General features: G+C 35.9%; 1 protein-coding gene across 3 annotated transcripts in view; it reads left to right on the forward strand.

The window, feature by feature from the left end:
* Positions 1 to 15,000, forward strand: part of fndc3ba (fibronectin type III domain containing 3Ba) — a 230,683-nt gene that overhangs the window by 128,140 nt on the left and 87,543 nt on the right. For all 3 annotated transcript variants that reach the window (XM_005163404.6, XM_073920500.1, NM_001159832.1), the window contains 2 exons: positions 6,449 to 6,525; positions 13,245 to 13,476. In XM_005163404.6, coding sequence (XP_005163461.1) covers positions 6,449 to 6,525; positions 13,245 to 13,476 — 309 coding nt within the window. The remainder of the gene's footprint in view (positions 1 to 6,448; positions 6,526 to 13,244; positions 13,477 to 15,000) is intronic.

The following is a 15,000-nucleotide window of genomic DNA, read 5'->3' on the forward strand; positions in this document are numbered from 1 at the left end:
CAACACTTCATTAAAGTGTAGCAGCTCCCCAAGGTGCTGCGCTGGAGATGAATGAAGGGATGAATAATGTATTTCACTTTAAAGGAGAGAGCCTTTCACTTCCTCTCTGCATAGTCATGTGCTGGACACACATGGGCAGTTTGGAGTATGTAGTCACTCATGGTATATACAAGCTTCCTCTTTCCAGTTTGTACATTAGAAACAGCAGCATAAGGAAAAAAAATTTCTGGCAGGACCATGGTTAACATGAGAAAGAAGAGTGTTGCATTATGTATACAATGTGCACTGCTGTCAAACATTAATGTTTTATTGAAATTTTAATGTAAGCCTTTGTGTAATTCCCATATATTAACCGTGATATTTGTTATTTCTTTGAACTTTTAATAATTTTATTTCAAGAGTTTACACTTGAATATTGCTTTATTAATGACAGGTTTGGGGAGCAAACCCTGAGCTCAGAGATAATTCAGCCCAGGGCTCCCGCCTGGTCAATGAGCATGTAGTGGGGTGGGGTAAGAGATCAGGTAGTTCTCGAGAGCTCCCCCTGGTAAATGAGGAAAAGGGTGAGGTGAGGTGGATGAGTGGAGTCTTGGAAAAATGGAGATAAGGGAGAAAGGCAAGATGGGCTGTTTATTGGGAGTTTGGAATAACCCAATTTAGGGCTGCATGATATTGCGACATTTCTTGTTTTGTGATATATAATGCGATATGAATACAATTTCACCAGATGACTTAATATCTCTATTTGTAAAGAATTTATAATGTTAGATCGATTGGGATGATTCTGCAGTGTAAGTGCATCTCAATAAAATCTATTAAACGGTCTATAAACCTTTTGGAGTCCCCCGACACATTTTCCATTATGATCTGTGCTATTTGCAGTGCATTTCTATATTTGCATGTGTTGCGGGTATTTGTATGGATTTGTTTAGTCAGAGGTTGATGAATTGGGTTTACTATTTGCATCTTCATAAAATCTAATAAACAAACTATAAATCTATCAATCTATCTTGTGGGGGTCCTTCCACACATTTTCAATGTGGTCTTTTACTGTTTGCAGTGCATTTCTGTATTTGCATGTGTTGAGTATTTTCATGCATAACAATCTATAAATACAATCAGGAAAAAGATACAACTAAAGTGTTTCATCGTTTTCCTAAGTCTAGCAGTATTGAAGTACAGTAACTGAATGATAAAAAATATATATATTTCTTTAAATGAAAGTTACAAATCGTTGTTGTGCTGCGTTTACGCTAGCGGATAAATCGTGCTATTCTCATGTAAATAGATGCATGAACATTTTGAGTTTACCCAGTTCATTCGCACGTCAAATTCGATTCACAATAGACGCGGCTTATGTCTGCCCAGTGACTAGTCTCTCAGTGGGTGAAACTGGAGCACCCAGAGGAAACCCTCACGAACATGCAAACTCCACACAGAAATGCCAACTGACCTAGCTGGGGCTTGAACCAGGGATCTTCTAGCTGTGAGGTGATTGTGCTACCCACTGCGCCACTTTGCTGCCCCTGTTCTTTATTATTATTTTTTATTTACGGTCTAGATTTGTTGGTTAGTTACTACTTTTTACTTCTTTTTTAAATGTATGTAATTTATAGACCAAGGTGCTTTAAAGAGTGCCACAATAAACGTTTTTTGTTAGCATGTGGCGTGTGGTGAGACGTATTCTGTGGCGATACTGCAGAACAAACAGTTCTCATGTCAAATGGCGACTGTCTCTCATCCCTTGACAGTTTTGCCGTTACCGCTTCGGCTAAAGTTTTGTCGCCAAGCCTGGAGAAATAAACCCTCCTCAGCACTATTTGATATTTTTTCCACCGCTAGTTGCCTAATTTTCTTTCACCGAGGCTTACAAAGAGAGAAAATTGTATCATTTATTACAGACATCATTTATTTATTAGTTCAAGATGTTTGAGATCGCCACACACCGTTGGACTGACCCCAAAACTGTTTCCTTTACGTCGGTAGGAATAATCCGAAGAGGCCACAGTTCTCCCCGTCTGTCTGCGGAGTTATTTATTTCAATTGATTCTAGTTCATTTGTGTCAGCTGTGTTTGTGCTTGTATGTGGGTGAGTGTACACAGGACAGACCTTGATATCTTGTACTAGTTAAGTAAAGATGGCTAAACACAACTTGCGTCTAACTGCAAAACCCACCCACGTACACACTTTCATATACCCACATAAACACAGGCGACCTGCAAACGCCAACTCATTCGACTTTGCTCTGACTGACAGCCCGTTTGTGTTTATCATCATAGACTAATTTGTTCTACAAGGATTTATTCTGCTAGCAAGGTCACCATCTGGGGCTATGCACACACAGGGCTCCTGTTGTGCAGCACTCGTACACGTACCTACCTACACACAAACACACACATACACTTCCAGTAAGCACTCCTCCTCTGTTCTCACCAGTTAACCAAAAAGGCCTCTTTGAAGTCAGTTGGAGTCTAGCTGTTACTGGAAAAACAGCTTCTGAAAAGCCCTTTACCCCTCCTGATATGCCGTTACCCTGTGAGTTTTCCTTAATTATGTTCACAAGCTTTTACCTTTAAAAGTTTTATCTCAGCAAGTCTTCTAATCACCTCACACATTGAAACTGTAGTTTTCTGAACAGCAAACTAATCCTCCTTTTAATGTATAATCAAGCTCTTCTTGTCTAAAAATGTAGTTCGCTGCTTGGAGTTAACAAAAAGCTGCTAGCTACAGCAAGCAATTTTTGGAAAGCGGTAGCAGAGGTAGCTTGATCCTGTGAAAAGGTAGTTGACTACAAGCAACTATAAATAATTACAGCTATTACATGGGTTTCTAGAATATTTGATTTGGTAAATTACAACATTTCCTAGATATGTCCTTGATAGCAGCTGCCTAAATTTATTGCACTGGCTCAATCGGTGTACTTCAAATCACTTTTACTTTTTCAGTAAGTACAGAACTTGACAAAAGTCTTGTCGCCTATCCAAGTTTTATGAACAACAAATAATAACTTCTAGTTGATCATCACGGTATCAAAAGTGGCTTATATGAAATGCAAAGGCCTATAGATTACCTTTTTTTACTAAAATAAAATATGATCATGCCTTGATTTTAAATAGTTTAATTAGGACAGTAAGGTTTGACGTTGCTTAGACAAAAGTATTGTCACTTAACAGAAATAATATACAATATAGACTATAAAGTCATGGTGCAGTGGAAAAATAATTAATATTGTATAATATGACTCCCATGAGCTTGTAAGACTGCGTTTGTACATGTCTGCAATGACTCAAATAACTCGCCAAATAATTAATAAAGTCATCCGGAATGGCAAAGAAAGTGTTATTGCAGGACTCTCAGAGTTCATCAAGATTCTTTAGATTAATCTTCAATGCCTCCTCCTTCATCTTACCCCTGACATGTTTAATAATGTTCATGTCTGGTGACTCTGCAGGCCAATCCTAGAGCACCTTGACCTTTGCTTTCAGGAACTTTGATGTGGAGGCTGAAGTATGAGGAGCGCTTTCCTGCTGAAGAATTTTCCCTCTCCTGTGGCTTTGTAATGTAATGGGCAGCATAAATGTCTTGATATCTCAGGCTGTTGATGTTGCCATCCACTCTCAGATCTCTTGCATGCCGTCATACTGAATGTAACCCCAAACCATGCTTTTTCCGTCACGAAAATCGACTGATTTCTGTGAGAACCTTGGGTCCATGCGAGTTCCAATAGGCCTTCTGCAGTATTTGTGATGATTGGGATGCAGTTCAACAGTTGATTCATAAGTGAAATCTACCTTCTGCCACTTTTCCAAATGATCAACTAGAAGTCAAGTTATTATTTGTTGCACTGGCAACTGTGATCAATGATGAGACTTTTGTCAGATAGTGTAGATTCATATCCATATTTATATGCTTGTAATTCATGTCAGTGTTCTTGACCATTTGACACCAACTTGTGACTGAATAATAAAGCCGGTTAGTGTGTTTTTGTTTCTCAACTTTGTTTCTTTTAAGAGTTAGAAATTGATTACAGCTCAAGCATCAATGTTTTGTCAATGTTTAGTCTGATTGGTTTAGTTTTGTGTGCAAGTAGACATAAAACTAATTATTCGCTTCATGTCTGGCTGCTGATGTTAAGGTTTATTCTGCAAGTGGAATTAAATAAATGCTATATCCCTTACTTGTGCAATTGTTTTGTGTCAATAGTCCAGTAGTATTTGTATTCATAAAACACAATAGGCACATGTTGCCTGATTTACAGCTGGAGTCTTGTTGTTACTGGAAAAAGCTTTTAATAAAACTAGAATTTTAAAATGTTGCTTAGACTTAAGAATTTAATCTCCAACCTAACCTGTTAGAACCCAACCCAACTTTTTCCATGCTATACAGTATAAGTCTATAGTAGACTAAAGCAAATGTATGAGCTATGTAGTATATACTAATTCGTAGCATGCATGAATTCTAAAAGTACCCATAGTTTTACTTTCGGAGCCCAGCTGTTGCATGCTGTAGCTGTAGTTGGGCTTTGTTGTTGTTTTGTTGGTAAATGTACTGAAGCTAATAACATTTGCTTTCTGTATGTAACTACATCACTTTCTGAAGAAGATTTGTTATTTTCTGTTTTTCTGTTACAACCGTTTGACTAGATCTGGAGCACAGTAAAGAACTAATCCACTCAATTCCCCCAGCGTCACTAAATGACTGCCAGCTGAAAATCTGATATTGTTACACTCATTATGTTGGTTTACAGAACCATGTTCACACTACATGTGTAACATCTTCTCAGATAGATTTGTCCATCATTTCAGTCTTATTCTAGTGCCTCTTTATGAAAACTGTTCCAGTTGAGTGGGTCTGGAATATTCCTTTAGGATATGACATAGTTGTGACTAGTGATGTTGTTGTGCATAGCTTTTGGCAGATAATGAAGAATGAACTGTAGAATTCATTACAGCCCGTCCTGTGATTTATACTGGCCAGAGCATAGCAGAGCTGACTGCCTCTGTCTCAGGGGGGGACGATGTCTTTACCAGGTTTAGCCAGACCACCGCTACTGTGAGCAGAGAGAGACCGCAGTGGAAAAGTCAACAACACAATTTGGATTTGTCTTGGATTTGAATGTATTTGTTCCAGCGAATCTAAAAGTGACTGAAGGGGGATATGAGTTTGGTTTATTTTAAACTGATTAGTGAATGATTTATTCAGGATTGTTTAAGATCAAGCTACGGAACTGAAGTCTTAATTAATTAAATGATCAATTTTTTATTTTCAAAAGGATACTTGATCCAAAGATGAACAATTCCTGGTCCTTTATTTACTGTCAGGCCATCCAAAATGTAGTCTACATCTCTTTTCTTTAGTATAGCATTCAAGTTTTCACAATGCTTTGTGATTTATTAAATGCATTTGATCAATGGTCACTGGCAATTTTAGAGTCAAGCAGACACATACAGACCAAAAAGTAATAGGTAATTTATTAAGGCATTTTTTTTTGAACAATCAGTCTTTCAGTTTAGCCTATACACATTTTTTAAAATTAATTAATTAAATAATACATTTATTTTTTACTTTAAGTGCTGGACTAAATTATGCATTTTTAATTAACAAATTTAGAATTTTTTTTTTTTGCTTGAACTACGCCTTCATGCTGTCTATATATTTGTTATCGCACTTAAAAACTTCATGGCATAAACAAATCCTACAAATGTGCTCTCTAGTCTGAGAGTTGTTTGATTTTGATACGAGTATTCAGACAGGTGCGTAAGTTGTTGTGAACTGTGATTTCTATCAGTCGAAGAGAAAGCGAGACTGGGATTGTGGAGAATGAACGTGCTGTAAATCAGGCCTGATGAGAGGCACTCTGAGAGTTTCCATGCTGCTTGAGTCCTCTCCAGTGCTCCATAACGCTCTGTCTGGACTGCTTTAGTTCCATTACCCACAGCCCTCTGTGCTGTGCCAAGTAGGGCGGCCTTTATTGGCCTGCTCGCTTTGTTTATTTGTATGTTTTATCCATTGCTGGTTGGTATCCAGCAGTTAAGGCCTGTTTCCAGTGAGGATGGAATGATATCTATTCATAAGCATTTTCAGCAATGCATGGTTTGGTGCTTATCAGCATTAAGAATGTGCAATCAAGCACAGTTCTTACAACGTTCTTCACAGGATTTGATGAAAAACACACATCATAGACATTTTAAGCCAAAGTCTGGTTCTGTTTGTAAATATTTATGTTTCAGTTTGATCTAAAGCAACTTGCAGCAGACAAATGCAACAATTATTCACAAGCTAAAGTAGTGTTAGCCTTTCAGTTCATAAAGAAAAGGTTGCACACAACTAGAAGAGTTGATTGCCATTTTACTTGTGATTCTAGTACAAGTTTACCACACTGAACATTCAAATACACTGAGGTAAATTTGAAAATCTGAACTTTTCTTTCTTCTCCTGTGCACACAGGGCCTGCAGAGGTTCCCATGATGTCACCCAATGGATCCATCCCACCCATTCATGTGCCTCCAGGCTACATCTCCCAGGTAAATACAAATGTTGAGATCATTTAAAAGTAATATCATTAATAAAGGCCTTTATATGTATTTTTATTATTATTATATCTTGGGATAGGAAAAAGCGTGTGCATGCATGTACGTTTTCTTATAATTTTGGGGAGGAAATATAGCTGCTCTTTGAAGAATTAAGAAACCCTTGTTATTAGTGACACCAGTGGTAATTGAGTGAACTGCAGTCAGCAACTGATTACTCATGCTTAAAATCAACATGCAGGATTTCACATGCTGATATACTAAAAAGCAAGTGATTTTTCATTATTTTTATTTCATTATTATTATAAAGTAAAAAAAAAAAAAGGTGCCATGGCAGCTAGTGGTGTAACGGATCACTTTGTTTTTTTTTTGTCACAGAACGGACCATTTTTCAGATTAGCCAAAAGGGGAGGATACTTATGATTTTAACAAACAGAACCTGTAATTTTATTAAAATTAAAATGAAGAAATAATCAGCTGAATAAAAATGATTGTTAAATTTTTCAGTACTGTGAAAAATTCACTGTTACTACTATGGTTGCTGATGGCGCCAAATGTCGAAATAAATCTAACATAATTTGTGCAATTCATATTTATTTTTAGTCTTAATTTTTAATAAATGAATCAGTTTTTCACTCATAAGTCTTAATGTTTCATTGCTAGATGTGTCATTTTGGAAGAATTATTCAATGACATATTTTGATGGCTGGTTGACACCACCTTTTGGTTGAATAAGATAATTGGTGCCTACAACTTTCATTATTGAACGTCAATTTAAATGCATATGATTGTGATTTTAATCTTTGCCATAAGCATCAGTGTTTTTTTTTTTTTTAACTATAAACTGTTCTCCCAGTACTTCTGTGTTTTTTGTCTGTTTTTAACCTCATAAATAACATTAAAGACTAAAGACTGAATCTTTTTCTTGATTTTTGTTTTTTCAAACACCGATTTTAATGCAACGATTTGAAGGAATAATAAACATGCAAATCACCATCATTTATAATTTATGTTGTGTGGGTGTTGAGATCCTGATCTTTTAATGATTTATTGTACAGCTTACACTGAATGCATTAATGCATGCTAAACAAGTAATGACAGAAAACACCTTTAACCTACTGTAAGAAACCCACCACATCCCTAATAACCCTCCACAACTTCTTCCGTCATCATTATATTTTACAGGATAGCCTAAATGCATTCATACATGTTGTTTGAATGATGCGAGAGGCGATCTCTCAGTGATCGTTAAAAACTTAGGCTTAAAGAAAAAAAAAAAGTTTCAATCCATGGGTCACATTTGTTCTGAGCCATGGGCTGTAATTCAAATCATGGATCAACTGTGATCCATTACACCCCTAATGGCAGCAACATATTGTTAACGTACATCCCTCCACACAATCCACACTGTTGAAAGCAACATTTCCATTGTTTTCTCTCAATAATAAAATAAACACAAATTAAAACATAAGCATCTGATAACTCTGACACTATGCCCACAGGTGAGGTATAGCAATACACTGTTATGATTCTTTAATTGTAAAGTTTATTTTAAGCTATAAACTATATTGATCTGGCTGTGTGAGGTTAGTGAAAAATGTTCTTTTTTTTTGCAGGACAGATTGTGATTTTGCATTGTATAAACATTTATTAAAAAACAAAAAACTTGAGTTTTCTATAGTCCAACACTTGACATGACAGTGTGTTTGCAGGTTTTATGTTTTGCAGAGAAACAAAAAAAAAATAAAAAATCAATAATGCTCAAAGAACCGACAACCTCCCATTCTCTCACCTTAGCAAGTGAGACCTACCTGTCTGTACAGGGCTCTTACAGTTCTATTACGATCCATCGGGCACTATACGCGAATCTGTCATCATTCCAAACCGCACTGTGGTTCTTATCTGGCAGATGAGAGGAGTAATCAATATGTAGCAAGTGCTGATCTGGAACAAGCTCTTCAAACTGTAATGCTTATCTTGCTCATGATCGGCCAGACATGAAAGCAGACCCCTGACCAGTAGCTGTCGGAGAGCTACAATCAGCTCTGCAGCAGCGGCGGCTCTGGGCCTGGAGCCTAGTGGTTTCATTATGTCTTCATTTATAGTTCAACATCCACACCTCAGACTCAACCCACAAGCTGACAAACACCATTTCAGACTGTACGCTGAAGTTATTACGAATATTTGTGTTTTGTCTATGGTTCAGGATTGAAAGAACGTGTGTATTTAGGCTTGAGTTTCCTAACCCTGTTAGGTTTAGAACCAAAAATAGGTTGCAGTGTTTTCAGAACTTTTACAATGCGTTTCTATTGATCACTTTACACTGTTACTGAGAGATTTGTCCTCAAGGGCACAATGGAGATGACTCGTGGAATAGTTTTAATACCCGAGCAAAAGATGCAAATACCTTCTGAAATGTCATGGAGTGACAAGCGTTAAGTAAATACAAGTGAAAATGTCAAGGAAAGTTGGGGTGATATTTTGCGAGGAGATAATTTAAATAAAGGTTGTTGTTATCTTGTAATGCCGTTTCCCAGAAAGGAAAGCTAAAGATTAGGCTTTTGTTTACTTAAAGTGAGTTTCCTAATTGCTCTATACTTTGCCACTGTACTTTGTATTTTAGTAGGAAAATAAAAAAGGGATCATGCACTTTTCTTATTCCCTCTCTTTTATAGAAAACAAGAGTTAAAAAGGAGCGTCATTAAATGTGGAACATATATAATTCCTTCTGCATTTCAAAAACTGTATGTTTACAGATGTGTAAAAACCATAGACTAAAAAAATATAGATATTTTTCAAGCGTGCAAATGAGGCTACAAGTGGGCATAGCCAAACGTAGCCATTTTGTTTGTTTTTCGGGAGAAACGCTTAATACGACTCGTTTGTGTTCTGACCAAATGTGCTTGATTATGTACTATATTGATACATTTTCTTTGGTCTTTTAAAAACACTGTTGTAATTAGGGTTGTAACAATATACCGGTATGACGGTTTACCACGATTTGAACGTGCACGATTATCATACCATGAACAATTGCATATCAACGGTTTTAACCATTAAAGACCGAGACAGCCGCCCGCGGCTAAAAATAAGTATTGCTCTTAAATGATTAATAACTTTTGATCCGCTGATCCGATTCATACAATTCAAAGATTGGCATAAAGAAGAGAATCTCAGCTTTCCAGTGCTGTATCACATAACATTCGCGGACTTTCAGAGGCTCCGGAATCAGTGCGGTTACGTCATCAACATTTGACAACGCTGATTTGACAAAGAAACGCTCGTCACTGTGTCTCCAGACAAATCAGACATGATACATTGATGCATTGTCCCTCCTCCATGCCCAGATTGGTTCAAACTCGCTATATCACAACCAATAAGCATAGGTTTCGCTTTTGTTTGTGGACCAAGCTTTTTGAACAACACGGAATGAGAGATAGGCATACATTTATGCGCGGCTAAATAAAACGCAAAAAAAAAAAAGTTTTGCATGAAATAATTCTCATACTAAGTACTTTTGCATGCACAGCAGCACAGAAACATGACAAAACAGTGACACGGCAAAGACGAACTGCTGCTCTTGCTGTTTTCAAAAGACGCAAATGAAGATGCAGCTGTTTGTCTGCATTGCATACTATGTATAGTATAGTAAATATTTATATCTATTTTTTACTAAGGATTTGCACCATGTTTATTTGGACTTTATTTGGACTTTGACACATTATTTATTTTTTTCTTATTTTTATTTGTTCATTGTAAGTGGTGGTGTTTATAGTAACTAAAAATATATTATATGGAAAAAGTCAAATTTGCTTCACTGTTCTATTATTTTGTAACATTTGTAACATACCGTATACCGCGAAACCGTCAAACCGTGGTATTGTTTTAGACGATTATCATACCGTGAAAAATTCATACCGTTACAACCCTAGTTGTAATACATTGAGCCACTAAGCTTTTTTTCTTATGACGTTTTTCTACAGGATGAAAACATGAATTACTTCCAAATATTTCAAATATTGTCTTTGTTAGTAAATTCAAGGTTATTAAGGAAGTCCAGGCATAACACCGTACAACAACATTTCAGATAACTGTTCAGGAATTTTCAAGAATACGAATTTTACTCACCTGGGAAAAGGATCTCACTTGATAATATTACATATTATCTGCTAATGAAATAAAATTATAATATATATATATATTGTATGCCGAGTTCAGCGGCTAACCAGGCCCTCAATTATGCAGACTTAATTTAAATGAAACGAATGAGTTCACCACCTCACAGTTATCATGAATGGTAATATTAGCCATATGCACCAAAACTATCTTTTGTACCACACTGCAAACGTGTTTTTATCAGCTGTAAAAATGGCCAATTTAGCTTGGCGGTCAGTGAACATCAGCAGTTTCTGGAGCTAGCCCTCAAAAGGCTGGTTGACGAATTGCAGTTTTAGTTCCACCTTAGCTTCGTGAGGGAGAGCAGGATGTTGCCGTTTGATTTAAAAAAAAATTAAATTAAATTAAATTAAAAAAATTTTTTTTTAGAAGAACATTTTCTTTAATTGGGGAAAGACATGGTCTCAAAATAAAAAAGTCCTACCATGAGTATAAAAAATTTAATAATAAATAAATTTGAAACACCAAGATGTCTGCAAGTTTTAAATAAAAGTGCATAAAACTTAACTGAATTCGATGCAAATGTACTGAATAACCTTTGATGACTATCATAAATCATAAAGTGGTTTCCACTCTTTCTTAAATATGATTTTATTTTTTATTACTGTATGTCAAGCTTCCCAGAAAGTGACAAATATATTCTCTTAAATGGAACCACGGGAAGCGGGATGGAAACGACCTTTTGTTTGCCAATATTTTGTGCAATATTTTATGTGTGCACATAAGTTAAATTTGCAATTTTTGTCAATAGCCATTATTTATTTATGATGAAACATGACTTTCAGTGCTTCAGTAGGCTTGTTTCAATCCAATAACCCATCATGGTCCCAAAAAATTATAAAATATATATTATATGTATCATTTCTAACTCCTATTGACAAAATTTTTTTTTTCTGTTCTTTAGTTTATAAATCAGTTTTTGCAAATTGTGTTTGGAATCCACTTCATTTAAAACTCCTGCCCTCTGATTATCTGATTGCCCATTACTGTTCCTGGCATTGGAAGGATTCCGCTAATTGTCCAAAGGTCACAGTATCTGTGTTTGGTTTAGTCCTGTGCCAGCTGAGAGCGGGAAGCACAGTCAGAGCTGTGGGCATCTAACAACAGGAGACCAGGATCCAGACAGACATTTGATAGCAGCCTCAGACTAATTCAGCTTTATTGAACAGTACAGCTCCTCAAACTGCGGGCCAGCTGTGATCATCTCTGTTGAGTAATTTGAAGTCATAGCAACCTCTGATTTTTAGCAGTTATATGATCACCTCGCATCTTATAACAGCTTTGTTTTCTCCAGAACTTAGCTTCCAGTGCTGCAGTGGGAATGGCTTAACATGGTAATAAGGCTTTTGTCTAATGCAAATTTGATGCACTTTATTTACAGAAAATTAATTATGAAATGGAATTTGAGGAGAAATTCCTCTTTAAAATCTAGATAATAGTGGACCATGATTGGACAGATTAGGTTATTTAAAAAAACAAAAACATGTAGATTGACAAAATGTGAAATTTGGTCATAAATCTAATATAAATTTAAACATAATTTTTGATTTCACCGATTCTTATTGTCATCCTCTTTAAAATTAATATCGTAGACTTCATTTGAAGACCCAGATCAAAGCTAGGAAGTAAAATTAAAATATTCTGCGGAAAATGAAGATAAGGGAGTAGTTTTAGACAGGCTACTTATAGCGAGTTTGGATTAATCTGATTGGCTTACTAATGATTACAGATGTGAGACCAGCTGCAATCAATCATATCACGTGCTCCTCTTGAAATTAGTTTATGAAACTTCACTTGAAGTATTGCATTTATGTTTGCATTTATTCTTTCATCAGACAATTTTTTTTTTACCCAAAGTGTCTTGCAAATGAGATTTACAAGCTATTCATCATGGAGTGAAATAGTCACAAGCATTGCTAATAATCCCTTTTTTGTTTTTTCAATAATTTATTTTTGGTTGTCTGGTCGTTTTGTTTTGTTTTTTTCTCACAGAAGAGATGAGTATCTCAATAACACTAACCCAGACACCCTTTCTCAGATCCCATTTGATATTCACAGTCAGTCCGGTGTCTCTCATACAATTGCATAATGAAACTGTCTCACCTTTTCCCAACATGAATGCACAGCGAGTCTGAACTTGATCTGAGCTTCACTGATCACTCTTGACACTGTGCTGTCTGTGTATTGATAGATCTGTCAAACACACACGTAAGCAAACCTGGGTCCAGTAGGTCAGACAGGTGGAGGACTGACTCAAAGACCTAATATTATCCCGAGACTTATGTTAATAAATGCATTTATTTATTTATTTATTTATTTATTTATTTATTTATTTATTTATTTATTTATATTTATTATTCATAACATTGTATTAACATTTTAGATCTTTGCATCAATGTTTTCTATTTTAAATTGTTCATAAAAATAAATTCTTACAGGCAAAGGTAAGCAGGAGATGTCAGTGAAAGTTGAAGTACTCATTTCAAGCTACAGAAAATTAATTCAGATGAGTAAAACCATTTATGCTATCCTTACAGGTGCTGGAAGACAACACAGGGGTCCGGAGGGTGGTGGTCACCCCTCAGTCTCCAGAGTGTTATCCTCCCAGCTATTCCCCTGCTATCTCTCCAACTCATCACTTACCTCCATACATGGCTCCACCACCTTTCATCCCTAACTCACACACCGCCTTTTACCCACCCGTCAGTCCCGGAGACATTCCTCCACACCAGTACTACCAGCACCACCTCCCGCCCATGTACAATGAAGGTAAGAGTGTGTGTGTTTGTGTGTGTGATCAAGACTTTTATTAAGCTTTTCTTTTTTTTAATTTACTGAGCGTTGCAAATTTCAAGTGAAATGTGGTGATTCCTCAAACCTATGCCAATATCACACCCTGCACATTTATTGTACACACTCACTGGACACAATGTTGAAAATGGTAAATAACCAATTTAACTAACTGTAATTAAACAAAGTTTTGTTGAGTTTTGATTTTGTGTCTTCTTTGTTGGTTAAGGCTTGTTATGAGAAAATAAATATAACACTTAAACCACCAGTATGTGGCTTATTAGATTATCTTCAACATTATTGTTATGACACATGTACAAGTAAAATTATAGAAAAACTATGGGTAATATTTACAGATGGGTGTACTAGGAACATTATATACAGGTTGTAACTATAAACAGATTTACAATAAATCAATAAGGGTACAGGTTGTTGTTAATAATCAGAGTTTTGCAGATAGATAGGAACATAATTACAAATGTATATGTGCAGTGGATATGTACAGTTCAAGATGAATTAGTGCAACAAAGTGAAATGAATATTTATAATTTTAATTGCTGGGTTTATTATGCTCAGTTCACACCCAATTCATCACTTGATCCAGTTTATTCGCAGGATGTTTCTCATCTCAATCTAATTTTTCGCTTGAGCTTAATTACTTAAACTTGTGAGGAAGACGACGGTTTCATGTTTGCTGCTAATGATTTCAAATATTTTACCAAATGTTAAATGTGACACCAAAGTGACTTACTAGTGAATTATTAGTAAAATTAAACCTGGTATGAATTTTAAGCAAGAGCATTGCTTCTTGATCATTGATTATATAAATACTCTTATGAAATGACCTACACTGTCAAAAATGTTGGGTTTCACACAATTCCTTTGTGTTGTCCCAACTAGGTGGTTGGTACATGTACTAGGTACATGGTACTGAAATTTGGTATCAATCAGTACTGAAATTTTAAAAAACATTCATTGCTAACATTTGAGCGCTGTTGAGCACATCCGTAAAACTCTGCTGATTTGCCATTGTTTTCACGGACTCAACAGAAATGACTGTGAAAGGTCATGAAAGTCATCAGTTCACCAAACTCACTGCTGTTTACTGAGTGTAACTACAGATACAGAGACACTGGAGCATTTTAAAGACATAAAGATTAGTCGATTCATCAGCAGAGCACTCGGAGCTGTCAGCTTATAAACAGACCAGCTTACATGCACGTGAACATAGTAATGGCAAATTAGCGCTGTTTACGAACGCGCTCAACAGCGCTCAAATGTTAGCAGGAAAATTGACTTTTTAAAATTCTAGTATCATGACAACAATAGTCCCAACACAAATCATTTAAGTTAACTTAATTAATTTTAAAAATTTAAGTGGATTGAACACAAAACAAATAAGTTATCCCCTCAAAACCCTTAAGAATTGTGTTAACTCATTTTACATAAGTACTTTAAACAAGCTGCCAAAATCACTTTTTGAGTGCAAACATTTTGTTCACA

The sequence above is a fragment of the Danio rerio genome, chromosome 2 (genome assembly GCF_049306965.1).
Source record: "Danio rerio strain Tuebingen ecotype United States chromosome 2, GRCz12tu, whole genome shotgun sequence".
Taxonomy (NCBI): Eukaryota; Metazoa; Chordata; class Actinopteri; order Cypriniformes; family Danionidae; genus Danio; species Danio rerio.